The sequence below is a fragment of the Mastomys coucha genome, unplaced genomic scaffold, assembly GCF_008632895.1.
Source record: "Mastomys coucha isolate ucsf_1 unplaced genomic scaffold, UCSF_Mcou_1 pScaffold18, whole genome shotgun sequence".
Lineage (NCBI taxonomy): Eukaryota > Metazoa > Chordata > Mammalia > Rodentia > Muridae > Mastomys > Mastomys coucha.
This window is the reverse complement of record NW_022196900.1, coordinates 83,032,715-83,051,151: the sequence shown is the minus strand read 5'-3', so window position 1 is coordinate 83,051,151 and position 18,437 is coordinate 83,032,715. Positions and strand designations below refer to the sequence as shown.

Below are 18,437 nucleotides of genomic sequence, written 5' to 3'. Positions count from 1 at the left end.
TCATTTCTCTCTCTAAAATAAAGTACTGGGGCTAGAGGGATGGCTCAGTAGTTAAGAGCATTTGCTGTTCTTTCAGAGGACCTGAGTTCTCTTCTTAGCACCCACATTACCCAGCTCATGAGCACCTGTAATTCTAACCCCAGGGAATCCAATGCCCTCTTCTTGCCCCCTAGGTACTTACATGCATGTGGAAACAAGTACATCCACATACAAAACTAAAACTCTACGTAACTAAAGTACAAATTCTTATTTTATAATCTACTTCGATAAGGAACTAGAAGAACAAAGAAGCACAAGGCAGAGGCAGTCAACACTTAGTTCCTTGTCATTGTCTACAAGGGACATTTACTTGTTCAAAACATCAAACGTCTCTGTTAGTGAAGATTAGGTGGATTCACTGCATTTGCATGAAGCAAATTTCCACTCTTATCTCAATTCTAAAAGGAGCTTAATTCACTTAGTGTCTGCAGCATTTAATGGTAAAGCTTTTATTATGCCCAGAGCTGGAATTCTTATTCCAGTTCTGCTTGGTAAATCAGAGGAACATTCTACACAGGGAGCCATGACATGCACACCCCTTCAATAATTCAGGCACTTCTGGGTGGTAGGAAACCTAGTACTTGACCTACAATTCTCCTTCAAGTATTCAATAAAAGATCCCAAATTTTTCACCCAGATCAAAATAATGTATGTAAATCTGTCTTTACCTTGCAATCCATGATGCTTCTGATTTCTTCTCAAATATAACAATCATTTGTATAAACATACATGCAGGCAAAACACACATACTAAAAAACTGTTTACAGATCACTGAGATTGCAAACACTTGATCAAAGGTAGCACTAGGACAGATTCTATTTAGTGAGATGCTTGGGGTCTATATTAGGCACTAGGAAATAAGTGCTTTAAAGATCTACAGTAGGTCTGGAGAGGTGGCTCACTGGTTAAGAGTCCATACTGCTCCCAACATCCATGCCACACATGGCTGATATTTATAAATATCAGGTAGCTCACAACCTGATATTTATAGCTCCAGCTCTGGAGTGATCCAATGTCACTAGCTTCCTTAGGCACATGCACTCATATGCACACATTCATACACAGATACACAAACACATCTTTAAAACTAAATCTTCTAGACAATTGATAGCAAGCAGGTTTATAAAAAGCTTAATACCCAATCTGTTTTGATGATGCGTGACTAAGTTTAAGAAGACAGATGAAACCCCAATCACCAAGAGCACTAATTTCTTAAACTGCTACTGAAGAATCAAAGAGCTGACCTTAAGGCAAACCATCAAATTATGGTACAATTACCATCACGTTGTCTGACCTGCTGTGTGCCCTGAACTAGTCCCTCTGCCACTTTATGCTTTTCACTGAATCAGCAAGAGAATCAACTACAATTTGTCTCAGTGGAACAGTGAGTAGATTAAATTATTAAGCAAAATGCTTTGGGCAAAAGTCATATGAATGTTAAATATTATGATTTACAAACATTCATTTTCCTGGCACTCCTGTGGGGTTAGGAAGTTATCTGGATATCATAGATGAATAAATGGGCACAGGGGGTAGGGTCACGTGGTAAGACTATTTACTTATCCCCCCCCAGGGAAAACGTACACCCTTAACAATCACAATCAAACTTTCTTGGCACATCCTACACAATCTTTAAGCTCTCAATCTTTAAATAAACGATGTCTCCTTTTACATGAGATAGAGAATACTACAATATACAAAACTAAAATAAATAAAGAAAACTCTCCATGCTTTGGCTAAACAGTCACAGAAAGATATACCTCCATTACAGTGTAGGGACCTTCAGCTACAGTCCAACAAAAATAAAAACACTTCAAAAATGCTTGGCACTTCCTTACAAAATTTAACATACTCTTACCATGCAAGCCATTAATCATACTCCTTAAAATCCACCCAAAAAACTGCAAATACATCTAAAGAAATCCCAGATGCAAACTGCCTCAAATTAGAAGCAATTAAGATATTCTTCAGTAGGAAAAGGATAAATAAGCTGCAGTACACTTAGATAAAGGAATATTAAAAAGAAATAAGCTAGCTGGATAGTGGTGGTTCACACCTTTAATTCTAGCACTAGGGAGGCAGAGACAGACAGAACTCTATCAGTTCAAGGCTAGCCTGGTCTACAGAGAGTTCCAGGACAGCCAGGGCTACATGAAGAAACCCTGTCTCAAAAAAAACAAAACAAAACAAGACAGACAGACAGATAGACACTTTGAAGTCATGAAAAGACATGGAAGAATTTTATTTTATCATTTTTTAGATAATTTTTCACTATTTTAAACTATTTGTGTACACATCTGCATGTAGGCACACGCACACAAGTGCAGGCCCCCGAAGAGGCCAGTGGCATCGCACACCCTGAAGCTGTACAGACTAATGTGAACTGAATAACATGGGTGCCAGGAACTGAACTCAAGTCCTCTGGACTGCAGCAAGTGTACTTAACCAGAGTCACTTCTCCAGTCCTATGTGAAGGAACTTTAAATCATGTCACCAAGAAGCCAATTTGAAAGCCTAACTATGGTTGACTCCAACACTATGCTATGATAGTCTGAAAAGGGAAACCATGCAAACAGTAAGAGGATCAGATGCTATCGGGTTCAGCAGAAGAAGAGAACAGGTGGGACACAGAGGATGCTCAGGGCAATGAAAACACTCTACATGATACTGATCGATTTAGGTCCTTACACATTTATCTAAACTCACAGAATGCATACCACTTGAGTATATCCTAATATAAACTATGAACCCACGCTGTCAATATAGGTTCATTAGTTGTAGAAATACATCACTCTGATAGATGCTGATAATACAGGATGCTATATATGTGCATCTGGGCTGAGCTTATATGGGGAAAATATTTGTATTATCCTCTTAATTTTGCTGTGAACCTAAAATTGCTTTGAAAAAATAAAGAGTCCAGGAGGGGGGTAGTTTATCACAGTCCTTCACGTTAGTAAACCACAGCAAACAAAATTTAAAAAAACCTTTCTTTTGGGCAGAGAGATAGTTCAGCAAGTAAAGGCAACTGCCAACAAGCCTCCCTACCTGAGCTTGATCCCTATAGCCCATACAGTGGAAGGCGAGTACCAGCTCCTGCAACTTGTTCTCCTACCTCCATACCCACCCCACACCACATGCAAAATAAATGTTAAAACACTTTTAATTTTGTTCTTAAAATAAGGCATATTTGGGCTGGAGAGATGGCTCAGCAGTTAAGAGCACTGACTGCTCTTCCAGAAGTCCTGAGTTCAATTCCTAGCAACCACATGGTGGCTCACAACCATCTGTAATCGCATCTTCTTCTTCTTTTTTTTTTTTAAAGATTTTATTTATTATTATACATAAGTACACTGTGGCTGTCTTCAGATACACCAGAAGAGGGTGTCAGTTCTCATTACAGGTGGTTGTGAGCCACCATGTGGTTGCTGGGATTTGAACTCAGGACCTTCAGAAGAGCAGTCAGCGCTCTTACCCACTGAGCCATCTCACCAGCCCTGTAATGGCATCTTCTTATGTGTCTGAGGACAGAGACTGTGTACTCACATACATAAAATAAGATAAATAAAAATCTTTAAAAAAAAAAAAGGCATATTTTCACTGAATAGCCTGGGCTAGCCTAGAACTAGCTCCATAGCCTAGGCTAGCCTGGAGTTCATTAGACTTCATTAGCCTTCCAAGCGACAGAATTGGACTGTAAAAAACAACAATAACCAAAGAGAAAACAAACCCAAGGAAACTACAAAGGAATGATTAGCAATGGGAAGAGTTGAGGAAAGTCAAAAATGGCAAAAATACCATTCACGTAGAGCAAGAATGTGAAAGCGCAGCTTTCTGCTGTTGCTGAAGGCCACTAGCTGCTTACCCGACTCCGAAGACAGTCAGCCAGGTTTCGGCGTGTGAAATTAGCTGCTGCTGTGGGGGACAATTCATATCCTGGTACAAGACATAAAGAATCACATTTGAAGTGGAACAGAAGAAAATAACAGTATTCACTCAAATCACTTCTCTATACCTTTTCTTTTTAGAGACAGGTCTTAAACTTGAGATCCTCTTGCTTCTGCCCTCAAGTGCTGCGATTACAGGTGTGTACCACCACACCTACCCTACCCTAACTGTAACTCTGATCGTTGGTTTTGTTTTTTTTTTCCCGAGACAGGGTTTCTCTGTGTAGCCCTGGCTGTCCTAGAACTCACTCTGTAGACCAGGCTGGCCTTGAACTCAGAAATCTGCCTGCCTCTGCCTCCCAAGTGCTGGGATTAAAGGCATGCGCCACCACCGCCCGGCTGACTTTGATCGTTGTTAAAAGCCATTTTTATTTCTGTTTTTGAAACATGATCTCATGTAAATGGGGTCTTGAGTCATCAGGCTGGCTTCCAATTCATTATACAACTGAGGATAGTCTTCGACTCCCGATCCTTTTACCTCCATCTCCCAAACTACTTAATAAAGTAAAGTAACTAAGTTAAAGAGTCTTTAAGGATTAATTTAAACAAACACAATTTTTCTTTTAGGCACTGACTTTTAATACCTAGAACACATGTATGTAGCAAGCGACTCTTCCTATTCTTAGTCACTCAGCCCTCTCTCAGGACAACCAATGAGACAGCACCATACCTCAGAGCATTAGTAGACCCTTCACTCTAAGTATGTGTATGATAGTATCCAAGTGGCATACTTTTCGGTTCCTGAATGGCAGGGTCTTGATCACCCATTAATTTTCTACAGTATTAAACACAGTACTTAATATTGATAAGAAAGACCTTCAAAAAACATTCAGGCAATTGGGAAGATAATGCTAATATGCTGCCTAAAAAAATATGTGTAAATGGATGTTAATTTAGTCATTTTACAAAAGTAATCATATAAAACTTAAACTAAAGCTACATTGTAAGTCTCTATGTTTTCCAAGACAGGGTTTCTCTGCCTAGCCTGGGCTCTCCTGGAACTTGAGCTGCAGACCTGACTGGCTTCTAACTCACAGGCCTGCCTGTCTCCTGAGTGCTGGGACTAAAGGTGTGCGCCACCACGCCTGACTCTAAGGCCTTTTTCTTTCTTTCTTTCTTTTTTTTTTTAAAGATTTGTTTTTATTTCATGTATGAGTGGTTCGCCTGAATGTACCTGTATGTGTACCTGGTGCCAAAGAGGATGTTAGACCTCCAGGAATGGATTTACAGATATTTGTAAACCATTATGTGGGTACTGGAATTAAACTCAGGTCCTCTGCAAAAGCAGCTCAAGCCATTCTTCCAGCCCCCAAAGAACACTTTCAAAGAACAGGTCTTATAATTGCAAAGAACTTTAAGTTCACAAAGCACTTTTCTCTTTTGTGCAGTGCTAAGATTAAACCCAGGGCTTCCCAAATGCTCAGACAGTACTCTGCCAAAGAGCTACATCCCTAAGCCAGTCAAAACCTTTTCTTTCTTTCTTTCCCCCATCTTTTTTTCTTTTGTTTTTTTAAGACAGGGTTTCTCTGTGTAGCTTTGGCCATCCTGAAACTCACTCTGTAGACCAGGCTGGCCTTGAATTCACAGAGATTAACCTGCCTCCGCCTGCCTCTGCCTCCCAAGTGCTGGGATTAAAGGCATGTGTCATCATTGTCTGGCTATTTTGTTTCTTGAGCCAGGGTCTCAAGCAGCCCTCACACTCTCTGTGTAGCTGAACTGCTGAATTTGACCTTTAACCCTCTGATCCTCCTGCCCCCATCTTCCAAGTGCTAGAATTATAGGCATGTACCACCATTCCTCATCAAAACATCTTCATTAATATAAATATAATCCTATTTTAGATAAAGAAAATAAAGTCCCAGAGAGGACAAATGACTTGTTATATATGATACTGGAAAGCCATGGAGCTGAAGAGATGGCTCAGCAGTTAAGAGCAGGACCTGTCCTTCCAGATAGTCTAGCTTTAATTCCCAGAACCCAGAACCCTCTGTAATTCCAGTTTCAGAGGATCTTCTGGCCTCTATGGCCACCATGTGGTGTACTAACATGTGTGCAAGGGAAACACCTACACACATGAAATAAAACAAAGAACTTAAAAAAAATTGATTTCTAACATTCTATTACTAACATATTAGTGTTACAATAGAATGCTTGTAGAAAATCTTTAAGAACAATACAATTAGAATTTAGTATCTAGATTTTTGTTTTGATTTGATTTTCTGAGACAGGGTTTCTCTGGGTAGCCCTAGCTGTTTTGAAAACTCAATTTGTAGACCAGGCTGGTCTAAAACTCAGAGGTCATATACCTGTCTCTAACTTTTTTTCTTTTAGTAGGAAAATTCAAATGAAAAACTGTAATTCCATCAATCCAACAGTGAATAAGAGTGTCAGTAAAGAACACCCATTTTCAGTTCAAAGTTAAACATAAACCAGTGGCTACAGACTGAATAGTATCCTCCAAAATTCCATACATTAAAGCCCTAATCATAGACCTTCAAACTGTGACTGTATCTAGAGATAGTATACAAAGAGACAATTAAGTCAAAAATGTGGTTATGAGGGTGAGCTCCAATCCAATGTGACTGGTGCCCTTATAAAAGGAGATCTGGATAGAGAATACAGAGCAGAAGCCATGGGAGGAAGGTGGGCACCTACAAGCCAAGGAGGAAGCCTCAGAAAAATGCAACTCTGCTAACTCCTTGATCTCACAACTGCAGCCGCTAGAGCTACGAAAGAGTTCTGTTGAGAGCTGGCAAGATGGCTCAGCAGGTAAGAGCACTGACTGCTCTTCCGAAGGTCCTGAGTTTGAATCCCAGCAACCATATGGTGACTCACAACCACCTGTAATGAGATCTGACGCCCTCTTCTGGTGTGTCTGAAGATAGCTACAGTCAAGTACTCCAGAGCAAGCGGGACTGGCAGAGGTCCTGAGTTCAATTCCTAGCAGCCACACACATGATGGCTCATGGCCATCTGTACAGCTACAGTGTACTCATACACACAAAATAAATAAATAAATCTTTAAAAAAAAAAAAAAAAAAGAGTTCTGTTGTTTAAACTGCTCAGGCTGTGGGACCTTGTATGGTGACCTAGAAAACTAATGTACCAGCCAAAACTACCCTCTAAGTCTTACCCACCATTCCGCATTTTATAAAGCTGCACATTTTTCTGGATATATTCTGCAAACTGTACAGTGTCTCCAGCCTCTCCAACACACAGGAGTAGGATTTTTTCACTCATCTTAAACATCTTGTCATGATCTGCTCAAAGGAAAAGAAATTCATATTAGGAACTGTGACCACAGAAACTAAAAGCTATTTATAAATGCAATTATAAACAGGTCTATTAAGTACTATAGTGAAGAATTTTGCCAGTCATTGTTATTATAAGACTTTAATAGTTTCACAAGTCAACAGGTTAACTACATATTTTATTAATGTTAATTTATATTGGAAATTATATATGACTGCATACATGTTGTATACAGACACACATGCACCTAGACACATAAAAATAAATAATTACAATTTGGGGCTATAGCTGTATCTCAGTGATATAGCATATGCTAAGTGTGTGTGAAGCCCAGAGTTCAATCTCTACTACTTAATTAATTAATTAAAAAATAAAATTTGCCGGACGGTGGTGGCGCACGCCTTTAATCCCAGCACTTAGGAGGCAGAGGCAGGCGGATTTCTGAGTTCGAGGCTAGCCTGGTCTACAGAGTGAGTTCCAGGACAGCTAAAGCTACACAGAGAAACCCTGTCTTGAAAAACCAAAAAAAAAAATAAATAAATAAAATTTAAGCTTGGCATGGGTCATATGCTTTAACCCAAGCAATCTGGTGTTGTAGGATATTTGATCACACTATGAACCCTGAGATTATGTTATTTACTGAAAAAAACCTGTTTCTAGTTGTGTGTGGCTCAGCCTTTAGAAAACACATTTATTCAAGGCCAGCCTGTACACATCTTTAATCCCAATGATTAGTTTGTAGAAGGAAGCACCCATGTTTGAAACTGATGCCTACTTGAGTGGCAGACAAAGGGACAAACCAGAGAAAGACTTGACAAAATAGAATATGCTGAACTCTCAAGAGAAGGGAGAGGAAAGAGAAACTACTTAGGAGAGCAGCACAGAAAGAGGGGGAGGAAGGAGAAGCAGTTTTACCTGGGCAGTTATAGAGACAGGTTGAAGAGAGAGCAAAGGTAAAGACAGAACAAGCCAGAGAATGAGAAGAACCCAGACGATTATAACAGACTGCCAGATTAGATTGTACAGAGGATAGAAGATCCCAGGACTAGGCCTAGGTTCGTTAGCAGACAGAGGCAGTAAGCCTCGGAGATGACAATTATATAAGGCAAATAAAAGATACTTTTACACTCTGGAAGCAAAGACAGGCCTATAAGCTTGAGGCCAGCTTATTCTACACAGTATGCTACAATGCTACAGGGCAGCCAGAGCTACATAGTGAGACTCTTTTTCAAAAGACAAAAACAAACAAGCAACAAAAACAATTTAAGAACATTTAAAATACAGAGAATGGGAAGGTGAGGAAAGCCGAAGGAATCTAGAGTATGATGATTATCTTGAGGTACAAGAGTTAAGTACAAAGTTCTGAAACATTACTACTAATACAAATGTTATATAAACATAAAAACAGTGAAAGAGTGAATTCTACAGTTAAATTTAAAGAACATTCTCAAGAGAGAAGAAAAAAAATCAGCTGAGAATCCAAATTACTTTATAGAGTAAATCAGCTGCATATCAAAAGAAAAACAGAAAATCAGTTGCCAAAGCAGACACTTTAAGGAATGAGGAGTGAACTATCTAAATTAGGAATGAAAACCATAATACTCTAGCCTTATCTAGCTAGAGCAGGCTTATTCAGATTAAACAGATAAATACTCAGGTTGTAACTGTTGCCTAGGGAAGGAAACACAGTATTTAGTCTGCAGCTTCAGAGAAAAGCTTTACTCTTCCTATCTTATCCCGACTTTCACTTTTCATTTTTCTAATAGTGCTGAATAATCTCCCCTGGGAGACATGTTTTCCTGTATGAAAGCTTTTGAAATGTCAAAGTCTCTTAATAGGATTTAAGAAACAAATACAACTATCAAATACTTTACAAGTGTTGGAGAGTTGTAGACAGTAATAATGTAGATATTTGGACTGGTGGTGGGCTTCCACATAAAATATGCCTATAGATAATGTTGAATTGCCCTAAAATTCCCAAGTAAACAAATTTTCATGTTACATATTCAAAGACTGTTAGTTTGCAAAGTTGGGCGGTGGTGGCACATGCCTTTAATCCTAACATTTGGAGGCAGAGACAGGTGGATTTCTGAGTTCGAGGCCAGCCTGGTCTACAGAGAGTTCCAGGACAGCCAGGCCTTGCCCCATCCCCCAACTCATTTCCCAGAACCCACACAGTGGACAGGCAGAAATGACTCCTTCAAGTTGTCCCCTGATGCCACACATGTGCCTCGACAAGTCTGTGTGCATATACACACTAAATACTGGAGCAAAAGTAATTTCTTACGGAGAATACGCTTTATGTCGCACCTCACAAAAAAAAGTTACGATTCAAGGCAGCAAACTATTAATTATTAAATCAATGTAAATCAGGCCTACTTATTTTAAGCAGTGAACATGTTCAGTGAATAGCAAAAAATAATGCCTCAAAACAAAACTGATGGATATTTATGGCCCTGGGTTGTACAAGAAGCTGCCTGTATAGTTCCAGGAAGTTCTTCACTTGACAATAAATTTACAAGATCCACAAACACACACAACCAAATGAATATCAACATGTAATGCCATGCAGTTAAACTGACCAGAACCCACTAGACATATGTTCTGGTCAGACACAGTGGGCTGATCACTACCCTCTGGTTAACCACTATGTAAAATAGTGACACTATCACTTACCAATGTCTAACTCACAGATAAGGAAAACTGTTACACTCAGTGTTGGACAATGCAGTCTATATCACATATTTTGTAAGATTCAGAATAGAAAGTTTCTGGAGACATCAGAGTAACTTAAAAGTCATTCTGTTGCTGGGCAGGCGGTAGTGGTGAACACCTTTAGTCCCAGACTAGGGAGGATGGGGCAGGAAGATCTCTGTGAGTTTGAGGCCAGCCTGTTCTACAGAGTGAGCTCTCAGACAGCCAAGGCTACACAGAGAAACCCTGACTCAGAGGGGGAAAGTCATTCTTTTTAGGCCAAGAGAAAAAAGGCATGAAATGTAGCACATTTACAACCAAACTGAGAGCTGCATTGGTTAGCTGTATAAACTGGCAGTTTTTGGAAAATCTCTTCTTCATAGTATCAACATACTTTCCCAAGTACCATGATGAAAAAAGTGACAACGGGCAGTGTGAGTCAGTGTGGTGCTGCATACCTAGCACTCCAGGTCTTGGAGGCTGTTACATGTATCAGTTTAGTCAGAGCTACATAGCAAGACTCCATTTCACAGAGCCCTAAGAGTATTTGCAAAAGTCTCCCTCAAAATTCCTACTGTTCCGCACTCTTGACTATCCAGATTCCCTCAGACAGTCGTAATCCCCTGCCCTAAGTTTTCCATGCCAGAAAAGGTTGTTAGTTGAATACAACTACTTCCAACTCTTTCTCAAGAACTCACTCAAATTCACTTTTTCCATACCATAATCTTTCTGTTCTCTTTGCCCATTTTAACGACTTACTTCTAAAACCACTGATTTAAAAACTAGCCTAAGACTTCTAACACATAAAAAACATCATGTTATTTATTTCCTGGTTTTTCTTCAATGTTTGCTTTTTTTGGAGAGGGAGGGAAGGAGGGTGGGTGTCTCATTATGTACTTCTACAATGTCCTTGAATTCATTACATAAACCAGGCTAATCTCCAACTAGATATCATCATTCCTCTGTCTATGTGATGGAATTATAGGGATACACTATGCCTGGCTCTCCTTGTCTTGGCTTTTTCTTCAGATTTCAGCTAAGAGGTTGCATCCCATGTAATATTTAGTACATATAAAGGCATAGAGCACATTCTCCTTTTCAAAGTCATTCATGTATTCACTGTGATGAAACAGAAAACCCATTTACTAGACGACCGCTCCATCTACACTTTTCATGCTAAAATCACTTGCTGTCAAAGGCCTTGCTATTCAAAGCAATGGACAAATTTACTCTCAAACTTAATCCTTTGGAGACTGGCTTACAAAGATAACTTCTAAAAAACTAATCATGAAGTCTCATAAAGTCTCTTGAGAAACAATTAATACCATAGATGTTTGATTTCAAGTTCAGAAAGAACAGAATGCAAGCAAAGTTCACAGCACTCTCTTATTTCCCCAGATGGGAGCTCCAGGCTCACACCAGATAGGTGCCTATTCTTTGTGAAAGCAGCAATGGCAATTGTGCTTTTTTTCAGCTCTGACAACAAACTTCAGGAAACTACAGATCTGATCATTTTTCTTCCTGGAATCTAGGATTAAGTGCTATTCACCTTCAAAGTTTCCCTTAATCTCTACAACCAGAATCTCTCTCTCATGATCGATCCCTAAAAACAGTCTCCTCTTCTTATTAACCCAAACCTTGACTGCTCTTGTCTTAACCCAGCAATCACTTTCTAGTTTGTGTTACAATTATTTGAACACATTATCTGGCTTTTACTGAATTACTAACTTTGTGTGTGTGTGACACACATGAGTGTTTGGGTGTACCTGCCTCACCCAGGACAGAGAAGGACATCAGGCCATCTTCCACCTTATTCTCAAGAAGCCCTTTGGGCTTAACTGACTGGTCAGTGAGCTCCCAGGATCTGTGTTTGCTGCTTCCAAGTACTGTTACAGGCACATAGCCATGCCTGTTTGTTTTTTTTCTTTTAAGTGAGTACTTGGAATTTAAGTTCTTCATGCTTGCATAGCAAGCACACTGACCTACTCAGCTAGCTTCCTAAATACATAGTATTCTTTTTTTCTTCCTCTTTTCAGTACCTAGCACTGTAAAGTACACACAGAGGCATGAAACTTGTCAAATGAACTTTTAATTCACTGAACAAAAGCTAAATACCTTTAAAACAGTAGCATGCCTATGATCAATCATGAAAACTCAGATTCTGTGGGTAAACTGTCACTAAAACACAAGTAGTGTAGTTGTTAAGGGTAAAAGATCATTTTGCACAATGTCTACTGACTTGTTTTTAGACTGCTGAGACTGGAACCTGGGGCCTTGCACATGGCAGAAACATGTGTTGCCACTAAACTGCATCCTCAGTCCCGTATTATACAGATTTGAACCTAGATTCTACCACCTGTAAACTTAGAAACTTTTTCTTTCATAATTTTAAAAATTACTTAGGGGCTCTCTTTTCTTCTGCACAGGTGCACATGTGCTGCAGAACAGGTGTACAGGTCAGAGGACAACCTGTAGGAGGTTAGGATAGGCTCTCTTTCCTCTGACATCTGGGTTCTGGGATCAAACTCCATTTGTCAAGCCTGCCCAAAAGCAAAAGCACATTTACTTATAATTATACATAGATACACTGTAGCTGATATCAGACGCACCAGAAGAGGGCATCAGATCTCATTATGGGTGGTTGTGAGTTACCACGTGGTTGCTAGGATTCGAACTCAGGACCTTTGGAAGAGCTCTTACCTGCTGAACTATCTCGCCAGCCCCCCAAAAGCACATTTACTACTGAGTTATTTCAACATCTCCTCAAGAAAGTTTTATACATATTATATACATACATATATATGTGTGTGTGTGCATGTGTGTTATATAATATATACATTATATATAAGTAATATATATCTTAGTTACACATATTCTGTCTCCAACTAACTCTGCAAAAAAGGCACATAGTTGAGCCAATCTTTTAACAAATTAAAATATTAACGCTGGGCACACTTGATATCTATATGCTTCGGTTTGTTAAGTATTTGTCCAATGCTAACTCGTTCACTCAATCCTCTCAACAAGTTTTGAGTTGGGTATTAGTAATCTGAGAGACATGTAAATCTGGGCGCGGAAAAATAACGTACAAAAAATCATAAAAGCAAATAAAGAGATGCCATCTCTGTTGCATTTAACTATTTAACTACAAGGAAAACCTAGCAGCCAGTGAAAGCCGGAAGAGGCTCTGAGCAGAGCCACTGAAGACAGCGGAAGCAGAGTGGAAATGCCAAACTCTGGGGAGTCCCGCTCTCCCCAAGATCCCACCTTAGGGCGCCCGCAAACTACGACCGAAACTTGCCAGAAATCCAGAGATCTGGGCACACACTTGAGCTCTTATAAACTGAATTCCCCACCCTCGGCAACTCTCACCTAGCAAGACTCATCTGGCCAAGCTAAAATCCAAAGCTAGGGTCTTAAGCTTGGCTGCCAGCTTCCCGGCTTCTAAATCCTTCAGTGCCGGAAGGACAGAGCTCGCTGAGCTCCATCTTCCAAGCTGCCCAGAGGAAGGCCCACTATACCTTTCACCAATTCTGCCGACTACCCCTACACCCAGACCGCCGGGCCTCCCCCTGCTTCGTCTCACCGTCCTTCATCTGGACAATATTGCTGGCGGCCACCCGGTCAGAAGCGACCAGGACATAGTCTGGGCCCTGAATGCCAATGAGGTACTCCATGGAGCCGGGAAGCGGGAGGCTGCAGGGTCCACACAGACAGAGGGACTTTCCGGGTACACGGCCTGACTAGTGAGACAGCACACCCGAAGTAAGCTGGGTGTGACGCAAGACGCGCGACCGCCCGGTCATTGGCGCAGCCCGATGACGTCAAGTCTCGCGAGAGAGCGGGCGCAAGCGTGGGTGCTTTTCGCACTGTGATTGCGGAGTGGGCTGGTCCAGAGGTGTGGTTTGGAAACGTAGCTTTGGGTTATGCAACGTTCCTTATCTACCAATTCGAACTTCAGAGTCTGTACGTAGATAAAACCGCACCCCGCGTACGAAGTGCCAGAACATGTGGGGGCTATAGAGGAGAAGGTTTCCAGGTTTCTGGTTTTCATTTCCTTGCTCGTTAAACAAACGGAACATCTTGCCTGCAAGCCAGATTGAAGAACAATTATCCTGAGCTGTAGAGTTCAGACCAGGGGAGCAATATAGGAAAACAAGTTTCAAAAGCAAAACAAAAACTACTTGGCAGTGGTTCCCTCTTGAAATCCTAGTACTGGGTCGGCTGAGGCGGAAAGCATGTCAGTCGAGCTTGACTACCAAAGTTCAATCCCTCGAACCCACGGTAGAAAGAACAGACTCCCCAAAGTTTTCCTCTGACCTTCACACTAGCGCGTTCATCTCCGCACCCCCACAAATAAAAAAAATTTTTTTTTAAGATTTAAACATTTTATTATAGTTCTGCTTCATTACACTTAAAATATTATTTTAAAAATTTATTTATTTATTTACATTCTAGCCACTGCCCCCACCCACAGTCCCTCATCCCAACAAATACAATTTTTTCTCTTTTTTAATTTTTGGTTGTTGCTGTTTGTTTGTTTGTTTGTTTTTCGAGACAGGGTTTCTCTGTATAGCCCTGGCTGTCCTGGAACTCACTTTGTAGACCAGGCTGGCCTCGAACTTAGAAATCCACCTGCCTCTGCTCCCAAGTGCTGGAATTAAAGGCATACGCCACCACTGCCGGGCAACAAATAAATTTTTAAATGTTCACTCTGTGTGTGTGTGTGTGTATGTGTGTGTGTGTGTGTGTGTGTGTGTGTGTGTGTGTGTGTGTGTGTGGTTTGTCCAGACAAGATTTCTCTGTGTAGCCTTGGCTGCTCTGAAACTCACTCTTGAATACTAGGCTGACCTCGAACTCAGAGATCCACCTGCCTCTGCCTTCTTAGAAGTCCTGGGATTAATGTCATGTGATACCACCACCCGGCCCTTTTTTTTTTTTTTGAGAGGAGGTGGGAGGTCTTACTACTACGTAGCCTTGGTTGTCCTAGAACTAATTTAACTGTGTTGAACAGACTGACCTCAAATTCACAGAGATCTGCCTGCCTCTGACTCACCAGTGCTAGAATTAAAGTCCTGGACTACCATGCCCTACATGAAATATTTTGGAAAGAGTAAGATAGGAAATTAGAAATGGAGAGATGGATCAGTGCTTAAGAACGCTGTCTGTTCCTCCAGAAGACCTGGGTTCAATTTCCAGCACCCACAAGGCATCTCGCAGACGGCTGTCAGTAACTCTGATATATCTCTGTTCTCTGAAGGCACTGCACACACTTGATGCACACAAATACATTCAGGCAAAAACCCCATAACACATAAAGTAAAAATAATTTTTTTTAACAATAGAAAGGGTAATAGAGGAGAGACTACAATTAAACTAGGTATAGAAATGTCTTAATGAAACTTGTGGCCTTGTACAATTAACATACTTGTGCTGGCTAGTCTTCTGTCAAAACTAGAGCTATGTGAAATGAGGGAACCCCTAATTGAGAAAGTGCCTCCATAAGATCCAACTATAAGGCTTTTCTTAGTTAGTGATTGACGAAGGAGGGCCCAACCCATTAAGGGTGGTGCTGTCCCTGAGTTGGTGGTCCTGGGTTCTATAAGAAAGCAGGCTGAGCAAGCCATGGGGAGCAAGCCAGTGAGCAGCACCCTCCCCACGCTCCCCGCTAAGGCCCCTGCATCAGCTCCAGCCACCAGGATCCTCACCTGTTTGAGTTCCTCCCCTGACTTCCTTCACTGATAAGCAGTGCTATGCAAGTGTAAGCAGTCTCCTCCTCAACTTGCCTATGGTCATGATGTTTCATCACAGCAATAAAACCCATACCTAAGACCATACTTTAATAATAAAAACTTTCTGCCAGTCAGTGTGGCACTCGCCTTTAATTCCAACAGTCCAAAGGCAGAGGCAGACAGAACTCTGAGTTTGAGGCCAGCCTGGTCTACAGAGCAAGTTCCAGGGCAGTCAAGGCTACACAGAGAAACCCTGTCTCAAAAAACAAACAAAATAGAGTTTACTAAATATACATTATCTAGCAAATGTATCCAAAGAAATGTCTGCAAAGTAACCCGAACATCTGTGCACAGACAGATGTTCTGTTGCACCACTGTGGAAGAGGATCAACTTCCATGTTTAAGTAGAGATGTTTTATATATGCTATTTGCACACAGTGACACACTACTCATCTATTCCAAAGAATGAAGTGGGGCTGGGGTGATGGCTCAGTCAGTAAAGTGTTTGTTTCACAAGCTTGAGGACCTCAGTTCAAAGCTCCAGAACCCACAGGCCTCACATAGTGCTATGTGCCTGTAGCCTCGTGATGGGGAAATGAGAGGTGCAGGCAAGGGGGCCCCTGAAAGCTCATGAACCAGCCAATCTGGCATGAATGGTGAAGTTCAAGGCCTCAAGAGATCCCACTTCAGAACAAAAGAGTAAGTGGAATGTGCCTAAGGACACATGCACGCACGCATGCACGCATGCGTGCTCTCTCTCTCTCTCTCTCTCTCTCTCTCTCTCTCTCTCACACACACACACACACACACACACACACTAAAAAAGAATGAAATCAATTGCCCTATAGCTCAAGCTAAATTTTACTGAACTGAAAATGAAATTGTTTTCCTCATTGTAGGGGGTGGCATTTTATCAAAACTGAATATTCATCTGTGAGTAGAAAATATTTAGGAATATTTCAAGATCAGTTATATGTGGTTATTTAGTGTGCGTGATTTAACAGGATGATTTTTCACCAGGCTGTGATGGCACATACCTTTAATCCCAGCACTTGGGAAGCAGAGGCAGGCAGATCTCTGAGATCAAGGCCAGTCTGTTCTACAGAGTGAGTTCCAGGACAGCCAGGGCTACACAGAGAAACCCTGTCTCGAAAAAACAAAACAAAACAAACAAACAAACAAAAAGGGGCAGTGTTTTTCCCTGAATTTGACAGATTCCTTCTGCTTCTCCATCCTGAATTCTGGGATGACAGGCACACTCGACTATGCCCAGATCATGTTCTAGTGTTTCTGTTTTGTTTGAATGTTTTACTATTCTCAAGTGACACTTGTATCTCTGCACGTTTTGGGGTGTCAAGTGTATGCTAGGGACTAGGACTTGGGCATTCCTTATTATGTTAAGCACACACTTTACCACTGAGTTACACCACAGCTAATTATTTGCAAGTAATTGCGTGAGACGTGGTCTTGTGTAGCTCAGAATAGCTTTGAACTCATCATGCAGCTGAAAGTGATTTTGAACTCTCCTGATCCTCCTACCTCTACCACACAAGTGCTGGGATAACAGGCAAATGCCATCACCCCAGGATTTAATTAAAAAGAAAACAGCCACCTCTATAGTCTATAAGCCTTGAAGCAATTCTGAAAAGGGAGAACTACCTCATGCTTAGGTTCTGGCACATACAATTGAGTCCTGATGTCACTTAATGACAAATGAAAAGTAAGTTGCAATTCTGTCTCCAAAGACAACTACGGGATCCCCTTGTCTCTGTAGAAATTCTAGTAATTACTTCAGTCTGCATGTTTCTTCCAGGTCTCTGCCCATAAGGGGACGTGGAGCCGGAGGAGGTTGGAGCAGCCAATCTATCATGGGATGCATGCCAGGGGCAAGTGAGGCCATTAAGCCAGCCATCTCTATGAACACAACTGCATCCATCATTCTCAAAGAATTCCTTTCTTAAGTATCAGCAGAAGAAAGCCCCAACTGAAAGTCCCCCCTCCCTCTGGGACACATGCCTTCAATTGTGTTCTTTAAATGCTAAAATTACACAGCTATGCTATATACAACCTACACACAAATGATGCAAAGTAAATCGATCAATATCTCTTCTTTCACCAAAGGTAACCACCCATCAAATGCCTGTATCTGTCATACTTTTCCTTTGCACATGCCAATACAAATTGACTCTTTCGCAGAAGAGACAGAACTTTGAATGGGAAATCTGATACAGGCACACAACATATATACGCATGTGTATTTATATATGTTATATATGCATGTATATGTGATGCATACATACCTGTATGAATATATGTAAAAACAATCTCTTTAGTGAACACTTCTATCTTCTCCAAAACTTTGGAAATCCCTTCTAGATTTCATTCCCTAAGATGCTTTACTTTCCTGTTAGTAAAGTAAAAAAAAGGTGGAGCTTTTTAAGACCTAAATTATGGTGACAGGAGAGATGGCTCAGTCAATAAAGTGCTTATGTTGAAAGCATGAATACAGCCAGGCAGTGATGGCGCACACCTTTAATTCCATCACTCGGGAGGCAGAGGCAGGCAGATTTCTGAGTTTGAGGCCAGCCTGGTCTACAGAGTTCCAGGATAGCCAGGGCTACACAGAGAACCCCTGTCTTGAAAAACCAAAAAAAAAAAAAAGAAAAGAAAAGAAAAGAAAGAGAGAAAGAAAGAAAGCATGAATACCTGATTTCAACTCCCAGAAACCATGTAAAAAATCTGGGTGTAGTGGGTGCGCTTGCTATCCTAGAAC

At 41.0% G+C, this 18,437-nt stretch overlaps 1 protein-coding gene across 1 annotated transcript in view; it reads right to left on the bottom strand.

Moving 5' to 3' along the window:
• Positions 1-13,728, bottom strand: part of Psmb2 (proteasome 20S subunit beta 2) — a 34,472-nt gene extending 20,744 nt beyond the window's left edge. Inside the window, exons 1-3 of the mRNA XM_031378671.1 lie at positions 13,519-13,728; positions 7,124-7,246; positions 3,905-3,975 (exon numbers count right to left, since the gene is read on the bottom strand). Of these exons, the coding sequence (XP_031234531.1) occupies positions 3,905-3,975; positions 7,124-7,246; positions 13,519-13,609 (285 nt within the window). The 5' untranslated portion in view covers positions 13,610-13,728. The remainder of the gene's footprint in view (positions 1-3,904; positions 3,976-7,123; positions 7,247-13,518) is intronic.
• Between the last annotated feature and the right edge of the window lie 4,709 nt (positions 13,729-18,437).